The sequence below is a fragment of the Carcharodon carcharias genome, chromosome 2, assembly GCF_017639515.1.
Source record: "Carcharodon carcharias isolate sCarCar2 chromosome 2, sCarCar2.pri, whole genome shotgun sequence".
NCBI lineage: Eukaryota > Metazoa > Chordata > Chondrichthyes > Lamniformes > Lamnidae > Carcharodon > Carcharodon carcharias.
This window is the reverse complement of record NC_054468.1, coordinates 54,372,073-54,388,436: the sequence shown is the minus strand read 5'-3', so window position 1 is coordinate 54,388,436 and position 16,364 is coordinate 54,372,073. Positions and strand designations below refer to the sequence as shown.

Here is a 16,364-nt window from a genome sequence, read left to right as displayed (position 1 = left end):
GCATTTGCAATAATGGCTTCTTTGTTTCTCTGCCATTACCTCCAGAGTCACCCAAGAACCAATCTCTGTCTCCCTACTCTTTGTCATCTGCTCCTCAGTGACATCACAGGATCAGCTGACATATTTATGCTGATTGCACACGGCTTTAGTTCGCCATCACTTTCCTTTACCCCACAGCCATATTTGGGCTGTCAAACATCCGGAACACAGGAGCCTCTTTCTTAATAACTAAAGTCTCTCATTCCTGATATTATCTTACCAAGGATGTAATTTTAATGCAACCCAGATGGCAGCAATTGCAAAAGTCAATGGAGCATAAATTAGGCAGAGTGTCTGAATCAAACCTGCAGGATTCCCAATGGGCGAGTTAGGTTAAAATTACCTCCTAAATCTCTCATGTACTCTCTCCATAGTCCTCACATCTTTACTAAACTAACACACTCAAAACAGCACATAATTTTCCAACTACATGCTAACCAACAATTTGTATATGTTAAGGTATAAATTTAACATTAGGCTCTTTACTTTTTGTACTCTTATGAATTTATTTATAAAACCAAAGACTCCATAAGCTTTCTTAAGAAATTAATCAATTCAGCATTCCACTTTGAAAGAATTATATATCTAAATTCCTGTTTCTGTCATTTTCTACTCTTTAAGGTTTTACTATTTACAGGGTTTCTTATTATGCCTCTCAAAATGTATCACCTCAGATTTCTCCACATTAAATTTATACAACATTTATCGACCCAATTTTGTCATCCGTTGTGCTGAAATCACTTACAGTTCTCTTTGCAATTAACCATTCCCATTGTTTAGTACTGTCCACAAATTTTGATATTGTGCCCCATACTCAATTGGGAGCATTTAAATATGTATTAAAAAAAAGTTCCATTAATTATTATCTAATTCTGGTTTCTTTTAACCAATTTCCCATTTGTGCCATCACAATTAATTTGTCATTCTAACAAAAAGCCTCCTGTGCAGTACCTTATTAAATGCCTTTTAAAATCCATAAATATAGAGTCAATTGCATTTTCTTTATCAATTCACTCAAAGATTTGGCTGACTCAACTTTGTTTTTTATAGATCCATGCTGGCCGATCTTACTTGATCTATGTCCTTCTAAGTGAGCTTTAATTTTATCTTGTATTATGGGGCTGAATTTTACTAGAGGAGTCGGAACCCCGATGTTGTAGTAAAAACTATCCTGAGCCCGCCCTTGCCAGAAGTGGGACCTGCTGAGCACTTTTACCACAGGTGGCCTCCTAAGATGACAGCATCATGTCTGCCGCCAACGTACAATGAATTATCCAGTTCTGGCGGTCCATGCCCATCTGCAGATTGACTGGATGAATCTCTTTGCAATTTATTTTGTCACAGGGTTTTTGCTTGGCATCCTGATGGAAACATAAGTGCCATAAATAAGGCCCTGGGTTCTTAGGAATCCAGGCACCTGGTAGAAATACTGGACTCTCTCCAGTTTTCCCTTTTCTGCAAACATGGCTGCAGTGACTTACCTGATGCAGTAGTAACAAAGATCTAACTAATCTCAGAACTATTAATAGCTGTGGTTTGAAATGAGTCTGTAGTATAAAAGTACAACAAAGCAGTGACTTTATCTTCAACAGTCAAGACTGCACTAGTGCTGGTTGTAGCCTGAAGATGCGCGCTCTTGTTTATGCACTCAGTGACTGCCTCCTTGCTGAATCATAGATGGTGAAGATAGATTTCTTCTGACACGTCCAAGTAGTTATGACTGAGTTGTATGATGTAATCCATATGCTGTTATGCAGTCGGCTTGCACGTCCTCATTCTATAAAAAATCGTGCTCCTCCAAATCCAACATAGCTACTATCAGTCCCAGTGCAATGCCCATGATCAGAAATGCTTGTCAGTTACAAGGTGGTGGTAGTTGGAATGTGACTTTGGGAGCTAGGCTGTCAACCCTTCCAGATTGGCCCGGAATCTCCAGGAATTGAAGGTCCTGGAGAAAAAGCATTGGGACATTAAACAAGATTCTTTTCTTTATCAGCCATGAAAATATTGAAAATGGGAAATAAAGGGCTGTTTTTCTGCAGTCAAGCATCATCCAATTGGATAATGAGTGTCTGTGCTTTTAAGTTGGTATAGGAAGGCAATGTGTCACAAGGACGGATGTGTTGGCTGCCTAATGGGGAGCATAGGGGCAAGATCTATGATAAAACCTCCAGGAATACATTTAATCACAGTTCCTACCCTAGTGGGAGCTGTACACCAAACAGTGCAGAATTAAATGAAGATAGCAGCAAGTATGGAACAAAAAAACCTGATCTAATAATGAGTTATTCAAGTCTAAAATATCAGTTAAAATGTAAGACTCATTAATAATATGATGACCAAACTTTATTGTGGTGAAGTTCTTCATGAACTTGCAGGCTTCCCAGCAAAGCAAGGATTGTCCTGCAAAGCAGCAAAGGGAATCTGGAGTGGGGCCATTTTCCATCTATAAACATAATTCTATGGGAGCAGTAATACCAGCATACCCACAAAAGTTCAAATTTTAAATGTTTTTCCTCTTACACTGTCAGGGGTTCAGTGCTGATTATGCTGAAGCCTACATGACTGATTCTACAGGTCTCACATGCTTCTGCTGATGCGTCGTTCCTGAATGTAGTACTGTGGAATTGGCCCTAGTATCTGCACCATTCCTTCATCTTCCATAAAAATGCATTAGCTTTTCGTCTCTAATTGGCCCTGTACTAAACTATGCATTAATTTATGTTTATGCAGCTGTTTATTATTTCCTTGTGTTACCTGCCAATCTTTCTCCATGTGTTCTCTTAGTCTTTCTAATCTTCTTTGCTTTCCCATTATATGTTTTATACTGTGCTTGATATTTTTTGTCTTCACACACTTTTAATTTCATTTTAATGTAAATTTCTATACTCATCCAAGGAACTCCAGCTTTTCCTGCCCTTTCCTTACTTCTTATGGGAATATCTAATTTAATCCCTAAACATCTTCTGTTTCCCATTGTTTGCTCATTGACTTAACAAATTCTTTTCTCTATCTGACTGTTCTATTTTGTTGGCTTTTTCTCAAGTCAAGAATATTTATCTTTGAATCTTCCATCTCTTTGATTTTTATGATGAAGTTAATTGCAATGGTAACAATTTCCAAGATGGTCCCCTACCCTTGCATTACCTATTGGACTTATGTTCCTACTTATGATCCAGCACATTTGCTCTATGTTGGAGTAAATCATACTAATCTAAAAAACAGCTGTTGACATATAATTCTTCACTAACATTATTTGACCTTTCAATCCTTAAATTCCATTGGGCTCTGAATGGATCTTGGTCTGATTGGAGACTGGAAAATGAGGTGGAACCAGGTTGCACCGTGATTTTAGTCCTGTCATTTTCGGGTGGGGGTGGGATTGGGAGGGATGGGTGGGGCGGCAATGTGGGAACATCTTTCACTTTTTCCTACTCCAAAATCAAGATGTTTTATTTGGAAATGGTCCTGGCCTACCTCAGGAATTCAATCCCTTTTTTTTGCACTTGAAATAACTGTTGCTAGCTGAAAGATGATGTGTGTTCTACTGATATCCAAGCAAAAACGCCAAAACTTTGGAAAAGGAAAGTGGGATCAATTACCTTTCTGTAGTACCAGAATGGCTACCTTCAGAGCTTAAGAATTCTGGCATGAAATTTTTCTTCTGTCCAGGAAAGGCTTGGGTACCTCAAGCAGAGTTTCTGTTTGCCACTTTATCTCTCAAGCATGGATTGGAAGAGTCAAATACATAGATATTGGCCAGGATTTTCCATGCCCACCAGTGTCAGGCGTGTTCAGTGGTGTGAGTGGACAATATGGCGCATTCAGTTTCATAACAGCATGAAGCCAGTTTGTGATCATCCGCTTAGCCTGCCAACGGGAACATCTTTATAGTACATCTGCATATCATTATTAGGCCAGCCCGCCGGAATCGTCCACCGCCCAAATCTCTCACTAGATCATCCATCCATGTTGGCTGGAAAAAATGCTGATGTGTTTCACAACAGCACGTAAAAGGCGTGCGCTTGGCAGGTTACACTTTGAGGGGAACTCGGAGGTGAGTACACAGTAACATTGTGCAACGCTCACCAGGGTCGCCTGTTGGACTTCAAGATGATCAGGGTTGAAGAGGTCAAGGGCAGCCCTGCCATTGAGGTGACTTGTGGGGGTTGGGTGGCAAGGGCACCTTGCAGTTGAGGTGACTTGTGGGGATGGGGCAAGGACAGCCCTGTCGTTGAATATAGAGCACAAGCATTCAGGGTGGGGGGTAGGATGGCCAAGGGAAACAGCCATGCACTCGGGAAGCCTGTATAAAATGACTCTGCAGCTGAGACAGTTCAGGCACAGCCACGTTGATACAATTAGAGTCCAAATTTTAGCTTATCTGCCCATGCAAGCAATGCGGAGGCATCAAAGTGCCACCATGTGCTCTAAAGCTTTTCACTCTTCTCCCCCGCCCCAGGCACAGACTGCAAAGTCATGAGCGTTTTAGTGGACCGCAGAACAGTTGGACAACCGCATATGTTGTACAATCTCCTCACTAAAGCTGGCCATGGAGCAGTCACTGCTGGATGTGCTCAGAGCCCCTTGCAATGTCAGCATCCAGATTTAGACCAGTCTCCTCCATGTTTCAAGCTAACAGTGCAGTCTTAAGAGAAGGCCTGAGCTAAGAGCACAGCACGCAGTCCAAAGGACGGAACTGCCACCAATCGGTCGTGTGCAATGGGGCGGAGGTGGGTGGGGTTTCTGGCAGCTATGCAGTGCAGTAATCTCTGGCCATCCAAGCGGTGGCAAGCACTCTCCGGGAAGTGTTAAGAGGCCTTCGCACTTAACCAGGACAGGTTCTTAGTACACCACATGTCTCTCCTTCATCCTGCAGGAAGAGTACATCAGGATCATGGAGCCTGGTGAACTGGCTGTATGCCCGATGGCCTAGAGAGCAAAGACAACGGAGGAGAGAGCAACTGAGGTTCCTGCGTGCGCAAAGGCTGGAGCAGCAACCTCAGGAAGAAAGGGTGGCTGGGGTTCCTGCACAGGCCACAAAAGAGTCACAGTGAGCTGTCGCTGGTTAGCACCTAGTGACACCCCCCTCCCCCCACCAGGGTCTATAGACACCGCCTTTCATTCCTGCAGATAACCAACAACCAGTGTTGCCAGCTACTGTAGGATTTAGCGCCATGGAGATTTGGAGAGCATCCACTGCCAGTGGCCTTGAAAGTGACCAATTTCTACGTCAGTGGATCCTTTCAGGGCTCCGCAGGTGGCCTCTGTGGGACTTCTCAAGCCTCCACCCACAAATGCATCCATGAGGTCACGGATGCCACCCTTACCAGGACACACAACTTTGTGCATTTTACCTCGGACCAGAATGCAAGAGCGATTGGATTCGCCCAGATCTCAGGTTTCCCACAGGTGCGGGGTGCGCTTGACTGCACTCGCATGGCGCTCAGATTTCCGTTGCAACATGCGGTAAACTACATCAACTGCAAGGGGTTCCACCTGCTGAATGCGCAGCGACCACCAGAAACGCATCCTACAGGTGTGCGCACGGTTTCCAGGGAGTGTGCACTACTCCTTCATCCTCAGTCATTCCAGATCCCTGAAGTCTTCCAGGGTCCACAGAAGCTGCAGGGATGGTTCCTTGGGGACAATGGATACCCACTGAAACTGTGGCTAATGACACCCAGACGGCGGCCTCAGACTGCAGCAGAGCGGCGGTATAACGAGGCTCATGTTGCAGCTTGCAACTTGATGGAGCTGACCATCGGGATGCTGAAGATGTGGTTCTGGTGCCTGGACCAGTCTGGTGGAGCCCTGAAATACAATCTGTAGATGCTGTCATGCATCATTGTCATCTGCTTTGCCCTTTACAACCTGGCGCTTCAACGGGGAGACGAGTTGGCTGAGGAGGAGATGGAGGAGCTGGGGATCTTCTTCGATCAGGAGGACGCCAGCAGGGATGAGGGTGAGGAGGTCCTCGAAGGTGATGATGATGGGCATGAGGCCCTCACACTGGTTAGGCGAGGCAGGTGGACTCGGGAGGCCCTCATAGCTGCTAAATTTGTGGAGGGTTATGACGTCATGCAGTGAGGGCACTCCACAGATCTTCACATAGCCTCTGAGAATGTCTGACTCCTGACTGGCCAAGGGCAGCTCGCTTGCGCTTTGTGATCAGGGTCATATCATAGAGACGCAGCCATGAAACTTCAAAGCATCTTAAAAGCTGCTGAGAGCACACAGAGAGAACGATGGAACTCTGTGGTGCCTGCCCGTTACATTCTGGCAGCAATTTCAAGCACTGTCGAGGCGCAGGCATCAGTAATGTGTCCAGGGAGTGAGAGTCCAGACCATCACTTTGGTCTGAAGGCTGGAGAGCACAGGGAAGAGGCCCTGGACTGAGACACCTGCCTTTTATCTTGTGCAGAAAGGTTTCACATCCGAGAGACAAGAACACTGCTCATCAGAACAGGAGCCACAGGCAGGGTGACTTTCTTGGGAGTTTACTGACAATAGTGAACAGTATGTACAAGTGCTTAACATCCGTGCCCAGGCTGTGCAACTAATCCTTCTTAACTTTCTTAACCCTGCCACTATATCTTGGTGCTCCCCAGACATCCGCAGCAGAGGTGGAGGCAGTCTGCTGACTGTAACATTCTGCCTGTGATGACCTTGGTGGATGTCCTCTGGAGGGTCGAGACTTGGAGGGCCCGCCCCGGCCTGCTTTCAGGGTCCTGCTGTGTGGTAGTGGCACCCTCCTTGGCCTGTGAGCTGGAGCTTCTAAGGTCACAGGAAGAGGGAATTTGGACATTCCCGGAGTCACCTGGATGGAAGGCCCTGGTTTGTGCACCTGCTGATCCTCTTCCCTATGGGTGCTCGAGGCCCGCAGGCTGACTCTTCGAGAAGGGGTAACTGGAGTGAGATTGAGCTGCCCGGTGCCCCTCCTGTGTTCACACTGTTGGAGGCCAACTATGGCATCAATGATGGAGTTGTGCCTGTCCAGCAGTGTAGAGCTAATGTCCTGGACCATGGCAGCTGCCATCCTACCAGTGTTGAGCTCTGCCAGCACTATCACCTCAGAGTGAAGGTGGACTGACTCCTTCATTGTGCCTTGCAATCTGAGGAGTGCAGCAGACATCCCTTCTTGATGTTCCTGAGCTTGCCTTTGCAGCTCCAGCAACTGCTACATGACCAACTCCAGAGGCTCATCATCTGACAACAAATTACTGGCCTCCAGCAATCCTCCGAGTGCAGGATGCTATGCAAGTCCCTGCCGCCGCCTGCTGTGGATCAGACAGTGCGATGTGCTTGCCAGATTGTGATCCAGAAGCTATTCTAAAGCTAGGTCCCACTGAAGTGTGTGCCTCTGCGCTGGTGGAGGGTGTGGGTGAGCACTGTGACAGGACTTCAAGGAGGATGCATCCAGATTCCTCTTCAGAGGTTTGATTGGAGGCCCAGGGTCATGGACTCCAGCGGTTTCCCAGATGTGCCTGCGAAAGCAATGGAAGATAATTAGTGCATGGCAGTGGCCTATGAAACAGGACACAACTCTCAGCATGGTTGTCTGATGGATGTTGCACTGCTGGACCCTCACTTGGTAGAGCACCGTCGACCTCACTGTCATGACTGGCCATGATCGTCGCCAGCCAGCTGGCTGGCTCTGATTTCAAAGTTCGTGAGGACCCTAATTTCAGGCATTCCTCCACCGGTCTGCGACCTCTTCCTGTTGTTGTGTGCCAGCTTGTCCTGCATGAATAGAGATGGAGAAAGTGTTAGCAGGAGGCCTGCCAGGCCAGATGACAAGTGTGCCTGGCCTGTCTGGGTGGTGCGTAGTCCCATGGACAGGATGTGGGCAATAATGGTGAGTTTGAGAGAATGAATGGTGATGTCCCTTGAACCGGCAGAGTTAGGGCCTTGTGGAGGTATGATGGGTTTGTTAGTGTGAGTTGAGATTGATGAGAAGAGTGAGTTACCCTGGTGGATAGGAAGAGATCATTCATCCTCTTGTGGCACTGGGTGGCTGTCCTCTTTGGAAAGGCATTGGCGCTGACCACTGCCTCCATGCGTAGTTGGTCACGCCACTGCCCATCCTGTGGCCAGAACGGGGGTAGAGGACATCCTGGCATTCAAATGTATCTCAGTGATGCATTGCTAAACCTGGGGCTGCAGTCTTTTTGAATTTTGTGGACATCCTCCCTGCAGCAGTTGTAGGCTGGAAGCACTGAGGTGTGCGCATGGCTGGACTTTAAATATGGTGCCCGGCATGATGAAGCGGCGAGGTGATGGCGGGCGGTTGAATCAGTGCCTGCCTACCATGGAAACTGTGTGTCCTGGGAATGCATAAAGAATGTGGGGGGTTTGGGATGATACAGCGAGAAAACCCGCCATTGTGGCCGGTGGGTAAAACATTGTTTTACCCGCCCGCTACTGCACTTCATGTAAAAATGGGACAATTCTGCACATTGTCTCAGAGTTTTCATGGGCACCCTCAAGTCCCACCTTGCCTCATTTCCACCAGCAGAGCAGACATCAGAATTTCCCCTTCATCCTCTTGTTTTTGTAGTTTCCTCTAATTTATCTATATATCCTTCTTCTATCTCCTTTCCACTATTTGGTGCTCAATATCATGCTTTCAATAGAGTAAGTTTCTCATTCCGGAACCCTAAACAATCGATTCAGCTTTTGCTATGCCTATGGAAGGGAATTTCTAGCTGCTGTTGAACTCAAACATCTGCTCTCTTGCAGTGTTTTTCACTTAGTTGAATTTCCATCGCTTAGAAGCAGCTGCTGATAGGAAGCAGTGGATAAATTACATCATCATCCCTATTTATTGGCTATGTGAAATAGATGCCCACGTAGAAAGAGATAGGATCTTCAGCAAAGAGAAGTGCTGAATTAAGATTTTTAAAGTCAATACTGAGGAAGATTGCAATAAATTACAGAAGAACATGAATAAACTTGCAGAATGGGCAAATAAATGACAAATGAAGTTCAACACAGATAAATGTAAGGCATGTACAACATGGTAGGAAGAAAATGTAAGTCACTTTTTACATTGAAGGTACAGGTCTAGGATGGATAGAGCAACAAAGAAAGGGATCTCAGAGTACAAATACATCAATCACTAAAAATTGTGTCAGAGGTTAGCAAAGCCATAAAAGTAAAGCACAAGGCTTTATTTCTAGTAGGACAGAATTGAAAAGTAAGGAATTTATGCTAAATCTGTATTGAACCTTGGACAACACTTAAAATACTGCATGCATATTATGAAAAGGATATAGAGGCACTGGGGAGGGTGTACACAAAGATGATACCAAAAATGAGTGGGATATATCAGGAGAGGATTGACAGGCTCGGTCTCTTTTCTCTTGAAAAAAAGGCTGAAGGGTGACCTAACAGGTATTGAAAATCATGAAAAGATTTCATGGAGCGGATACAAAAAGAATGTTTCCTCTTGCAGGGAAGAGCATAACCAGAGACCATCAATACAAGAGAGTTACCAAGAAATCCAATAGGAGATTCAGAAGAAACTTCTTTATCCAAAGAATGGGGAGAATGTGGAACTCGCTACCATAGGAAGTAGTTGAAGCGAATAGAGACAAGCATGTGAGAGGGAAGAGAACAGCGGGTTACAATGATAGATTTCGATGAGGAAAGATTGGAAGAGGCTCGAGTGGAGCATAAATACCAGCATTGACTGGTTGGGCTGAATGGCCTGTTTCTATACCATATATCCTATGTAATTTCATATAATAAAACTTAAGTATTGTTGAAAAAGAGGTCCTGAAAAGTGTCTAGTCTACCTCTGATTACCCTGGAAGGGTTAAGTGTCTCAAAAATTTGAGCAACAGGTGAAGCTAGCCGTTTCATGCTGCTACTATGCAATAGCAATACAAGTGGTATTCTCCATGCTCACATCTAGCCAAAAAGATGTTTTGCCTACCACACAATGTGGTGTATGAATTTCAATGCCAGTGTAATGCCAGGTAAGTAGGCTGTTCGATCCAATGCCTAGTGGATCGTATCAAATGGCACATCCCTTCAGCTGTTCACAACAGGCAGAGTATTGACCACGCTTAACCAGGTTGTGCTTGCACAACTCAGAACATAGAGTCCAACATTATGTGTGATTCTGCAACTGGCCAACACTTACTCTGTGAATGAATAAAAACAAACAATCCTGACTGTTTACACTAACAACCAATTTAAGATTATCAATCAGGCTTGCAATGTGGCTCATTTATGCATGCTAGAAGCTACATATATTCATCCACGGGGCCTTTGCAAACAGAATATGTCCAGACATTGCACCTTTATCAACTAAATAAAGTCTTGAGGGTCAACTGTTCCCCATGGCAATGCCTCAACCGATCAGATTCAACTTAACTGGTTTGAATTTAAACAAAAGCTTGGGGGATAACTGTTCCCTGGTACAGTGTCCATGGCAATGCCTCTCCCAATCAGAGTTCAAATGCCAACCAATCAGCACACTTTTCTCATGCAGTATAAATTGTTGTTACTTTTGAAATTTGGTATTCCTGTGATTCTGTCCTGATGAGTAAACTTTGACAGCATGTCTCTTTTTTACAGCAATACTCAGGCTTTTTATTAACAAACGAGTATTAATAAAAATTAAGCTAATAAACTAGGACAGCAGTGACCAAATCAAATCATTATATTTGTTAAGCTATCTCTTATTATTAGAAAAAGGCAGTACTGATTGAAAATGTTAGAAATTAATTGGTATACGAGATATTGTTTCCTCTAAAGGAATTTATTTTTTTCCCATTATGCCCCCAGAATGGTTCACTTGATTCATTTTATAATTTTCTAAGATACTTAAAACAGAACTAGATATTAATATTATGCGCATAAAGTTGTATCTCCCTTTACGATGATTTGTGAAACTTAAAACTAATAAAGGATTAAAGCATCAAAGAGGCCCATTACAAAGTTAGTTGAGAAATAAAAACATCATTCAAAACCAATTCGCATTTTTAAAAAATTCATTCATGGCAAGTGGGCATCACTGGCAAGGCCAGCCCATCCTTAATTTCCCTTGAACTGAGTGGCTTGCCTGGCCATTTCAGAGAGCAGTTAAGAGTGGGTCTGGAGCCACATGAAGGCTAAATCAGGTAAGGTTTCACAGATTTCCTTCCCTAAAGGACTCTGGTGAACCAGGTGGGTTTTTATGATAATCAATGATAGTTTCATGGTCACCATTACTGACTGGCTTTCAATTCCAAATTTTATTAATTGGAATGAAATTCCACCAGCTGCTGTGGGTGGGATTTGAACCTATGTCCACAGGGCATTGCCTGGGTATCTGGATTACTAGTCCAGTGATATTACCACTATGTCACCAAATCCTAAATTAACTAGCTGTACCATTTTACACAGTTGAATCAAAGAATTTGACCAACATTCAGTTAATAGCATGTTTACAGGGTCTGCAGTGACAATATCATACAGGTTATATAATATTACCTATTTGAATGTTATTTAAAAGCTAGCTACCTCAGATGACTGTAATTAGAATGTTTTGGGTAGTCTCCAAAAATTACATTGTATATAAATTCCTTAGAACATATTATTTCACCTCAGGTATTCAAAATACAATTAAGAAAATCTCTCCAATTGGTGTTAAGTTTTTCTGCAACTTTTAAACTTGTATTGTTTTCTCCAACCTTTGAAATACTTTGTGATGCATTGTTTTAGGGGTTTTTTTTGCAATCCAGTTCATGCTGGCACCTCATTTCAAAACTGTATAGAGTACCATGAAATCCTTCTAGCACTGGTTACCTATTTACTGTTACCTTTAGTGCTTCCTCTAATCACCATTTCAACATGTGATTTCAGATTGCTCAACCTTTGTCCTGGTTCTCTGAGGTCTTGTTCACTTCTATACAATATTAGATAACAAAATTGAACAGAAGTTGGGAGTGCACCTGCCTTTCAACCAGTGAATACAGATATTTGCATGGCCAGGAATAATGGAACAGAATATGCAGGGAGTCCTTTAACAATGGTGGCTAGGTTACTCTTAGAGAGGTGGTAATGGTGAAAAAATGTGCTCTACTATCTAAAACAAAAACAGAATTACCTGGAAAAACTCAGCAGGTCTGGCTGCATCGGTGGAGAAGAAAAGAGTTGACGTTTCGAGTCCTCATGACCCTTCTACTATCTGCTCTTCAACTTTTTGCCTTAAAATGTAATCACCTTTGAACCATAAGCAATAAATACTGATTGTGAATTGGAATGACTTACAAGGATCAGTATAAATGCCCCAGCAGTATCCACATAGTAGAAATAGATTTTTAATTTTAAGTTGAGACACAAGTAAAATGAAAGAATTATAGGGTAGTTTTTTACATACCACCAGGCCACAAAATTGATGATGTGGATTAGCAGGCTGTTGTAGGAATTCCCTGATTTTAGTTTCCATTGGCTGTGCAGTTTCTGTAATGGATAGCCGTTCTGCAATGCCAATTTTATAGCTGGACAAGAAAATGAAAATCTACCCCTATGATTTCTTGACCTCAAAAAAAATTGGAAAAACTTTGACAGGAAACTTAAATGTGTCTGGAGAAAACTTCTTTCACACTGAAAGTTTTAATATAATGCCTTCTGATGTCTTACAAAGCAGTTTGCATGCAATGAATTAATTTGGAACAAAGTGACTTCTTGGGTCGAATTTACTGCCTTTTTCTGAGCATTTGATGGCAGAGTTATTTAATCGATTGGGAAGGTGATGGGTGAGGACCCTGGGCCTTCCCGCCCTACCACCAATTGAGGTCCTTAATTGGGCAATAAATGCCCACTTAAGGGCCTCATCCTACTGCTGCTGGTATTTACCCAGCGGTGGGCTGGGGACTCACCATTCGGCAAGCCCAAGAAGCAAGCCCCTTCAAACCGGAAGTGGGGGGGGGGCGCGCCCTTATTCAAAGACACAGTGCCTGATCAAGGGACCTGGCATTCGGAAGAGAAGGCCTGCTGAGAGCTAGCCCCTTGCCCTTGCTGCTGATCCCCCTCACTCCCTCTTCCATGACCCCCATCATGCAAGCCCCATCCCTCCATCACTCACGTGGTCTGGGACCCTCCGTGATCCTGCGACTCGGGTGGGTACATTACTGGTAGCTACCACTGCTTCCCCCATGGTGGCGCTCCAGAGCAATATACAGCGGCTGGCCTCTAAATAGCCGACAGCTCTCGAGGGAGCAGGGGTTGGGTGGGATTTCAAGCCCCGGGGCTCCTTGATCCCGGAGAAAACTCACCGCTGCCCAGTTAAGTGTCTGACTGGCACTTAATACACCGAACCTTCCCCAAAGGTCATGATGCGGGGCTCTTGCCGGCTCTCCATCTTCACGTAAGTAAACTGACAGCAATTTTCTGCAAGATCCCACAAATCGTGATGTGAATGGCTAAGTAATGTTTTTGATTGGTTGAGGGAAGGATGTTGGCTTAGGACATTAGGGAAATTTTCTAATATTTTTTTGAAATAATGTTATGAGAACTTTAACATACAACTGAACCATATAAATGTAAATCTAGTTTAGTATTTCAGCTAAAAGACAACATTTCCAACATTCAACCACTCTCTGTAAATGCATGATAGAATCATCTTTTTTGTATGTTCAGATACTTGAGTGGAGTTTGAGCTTAGAACTTTCTGACTTAAAAGTGAAAATGTCATTAACAGAAAGAAGCTGAGAAGCCCCAAATTTAAGTCCGTGGCATTTTACTTTAAAATTAACTTTACTACTATTTTAAGCCCTACCCTTGACTGACTCTATAATCAACAGATAATCTGGTAATTTGCTCAGTTATATAAATACTACAAAACAGTGGATATCACAAATTCTGTTGTTTAATAATATTTCTCTAAATAAGTAGGAAGTCTGCACAGTGAAAACTGCATTATGTAATATTTTGTGCATTTGTAAAGCTGGTATATGTTGCAGGGCATGTTTTATGCACTTGAAATTTGATAATTAACTTTAAGATATTCAATAAGTGTAGGCAGACTAATAAAAAGGAAAACTGCCATAATCAGTTGCCATTGTAAATCCATCTTTTTGAAGTAAATCTTCAATACTAATAAAAGCTTTCAGTTGTTCCATGAGTCCATGAGTCAATTTAATAAATTAATATACCCACAGCTAGTTTAGTGCACAGTGTAAAATCTAAAACTGGCAGAATTCTCCTCCCAAGGATATCCATGTTCTTCTCAACTTCTTTTACAGTAAGTGACCAAAAGGGTGTTCTAGATTCTAGAAAATATTAAGAAACATATATAGTTTTTCCAATTGATTTTGGTAAGGGCCTTAAAATACTTCAGATACAGTTACATTATGCAGGTTTGTTAAAATTACTGTCATGTTTTGGGATGCCTGATCATTTTCTTTCGTCATGGAAAAAATTAGATATCAGTTATGTTTAAGTTCCGTGCTTTAAAATAAGGTGAATTCATATAGTTTATAAAAGCCACTGGCTGCTGCTACTAGGACAATTTTTTAAAACCGTCGGCATTGAGGATGCATATTAAAGCTAGGTGAGCCAATTTTCAAAATGTTGCAGCTTACAGCTTACTTCAAACTGAGACAATGAAAGTTAACTAACTCACTCCAGGCTTGGTAAGCCAGGATCCCCATCAACACATTGTCTCAGACCTAACATCTCAACAACCAGGCTTCAATCTCCACAGAGCATGTGGACAACCCTCAATGGAATTCAGTCTGTACATGGCCGATGTGGCACCTCAAAGCATCTCTTGGCTATGACTGCAGAAACCCTGACCAATGGAGCGCATAATAACATCTTGCCTCAGACACAAGTTTGAGGGTGACATCCTGGAGATACACTTGCTCTCCAGCAGGGTATTGAACTGGTTAGGGAACTTGACATTAAAACTGTTACGACAGCTTCTGCTCCTAAAACCATATGAAAGAAAGAAAGACCTATATTCATTTTGAAGATGGCAAAGATAATTTCTTTAGATCCATATACAAAGGGAAGGCTGAGAGTAACCAGTTTATTAACAAATCTTTTGGGAAATCAATGAATGGTGAATAAGTCTCATAGATGTTTACAGCACAGAAGGGGCCATTTGGCCCATCATGTCTGCACTGGTCAACAAAGATCTGACTATGCTAACCCCATTTTCCATCACTTGGCCCATAGCCCTGGAGGCTATGGCAATGCAAGTCAGAGGGTCAAACTTTCCATTAACTGGGAATCCAGAGAGAAAAAATTTGGGGCATCAGTCAGTTTTTAAACCAGAGATTTCAACTGGAAGCTAAGATGCAGAAAGCTTGTTTTTGCATTTATGAGCTGTCTAGATGAAAAAGGCAGGTGGTACTTTTAACTTATCCATTTCACAGTATCACATCATTGTTATAGTGCAGAAGGAGGCCATTCAGCCTATTGTGTCTGCACCAGCTTTCTGAATGAGCATTATGACTTAATCCCATTCTCCTGCCGTTTCCCCTTGCACATTGTTTCTATTCAAATAATCATCCAATGCTGCCTTGAATGCCTTGATCAGACCTGCCTCCACTACACTTCCAGGAAGTGCATTCCAGACCTGAACCACTCAGTGTGTGAAAAAGCTTTTTCTCACATCGCATTTGCTTCCTTTGCAAATTACTTTAAGTCTGTGTCCTCTCGTTCTTGATCTTTTTATGAGCGGGAACAGTTTCTCCCTATCTACTTTATCCAGCCCCCTCCTGATTTTGAACATCTTTATCAAATCTTCTCTTAGCCTCTCCTATCCAAGGAGAACAGTCCCAACCTCTCCAATCTATCTTCATAACTGAAGTTTCTTATCCCTGAAGCCATTCTTATAAACCTCTTCTGCACCCTCTCCAATTCGCTCACATCCTTTCTATAGTGTGGTCCCCAGAACTGTACACAGTACTCCAGCTGAGGCCTAACTAGTTTCTTATGTAAGTTCAGCACAACCGCCTTGCCCTGTACTCTCTGCCCCTATTGATAAAGCCCAGATTACTGTATGCTTTATTAACTGCTCCCTCCACCTGTCCTGCCACTTGCATGATCTATGCACATATACATGCAGGTCCCTCTACTCCTGCTCACCCTTAAGAATTGTACCCCTTATTTTGTATTGTCTCTCCATGCTTCCCAAACCTGCGTATCCTGACCTTGGCAGAGGAGGAGGCTCTGGAACTGGCTGGGGCTCAGGGCACTGAATAATTGCTGATGGAAAAATAGGAGTGGGATCACCATAAGACATAGGAGCAGAAATTAGGCCATTCGGCCCATCGAGTCTGCTGTGCCATTCAATCATGGCTGATAAGTTTCTCAACCCC

The 16,364-nt window shown here is 43.3% G+C and overlaps 1 protein-coding gene across 1 annotated transcript in view; it reads right to left on the bottom strand.

Annotated features, from left to right (window-relative positions):
- Positions 1 to 16,364, bottom strand: part of LOC121287374 (spermatogenesis-associated protein 16-like) — a 216,080-nt gene that overhangs the window by 27,451 nt on the left and 172,265 nt on the right. The window contains exon 7 of the mRNA XM_041205187.1: positions 14,194 to 14,306. Coding sequence (XP_041061121.1) covers positions 14,194 to 14,306 — 113 coding nt within the window. The remainder of the gene's footprint in view (positions 1 to 14,193; positions 14,307 to 16,364) is intronic.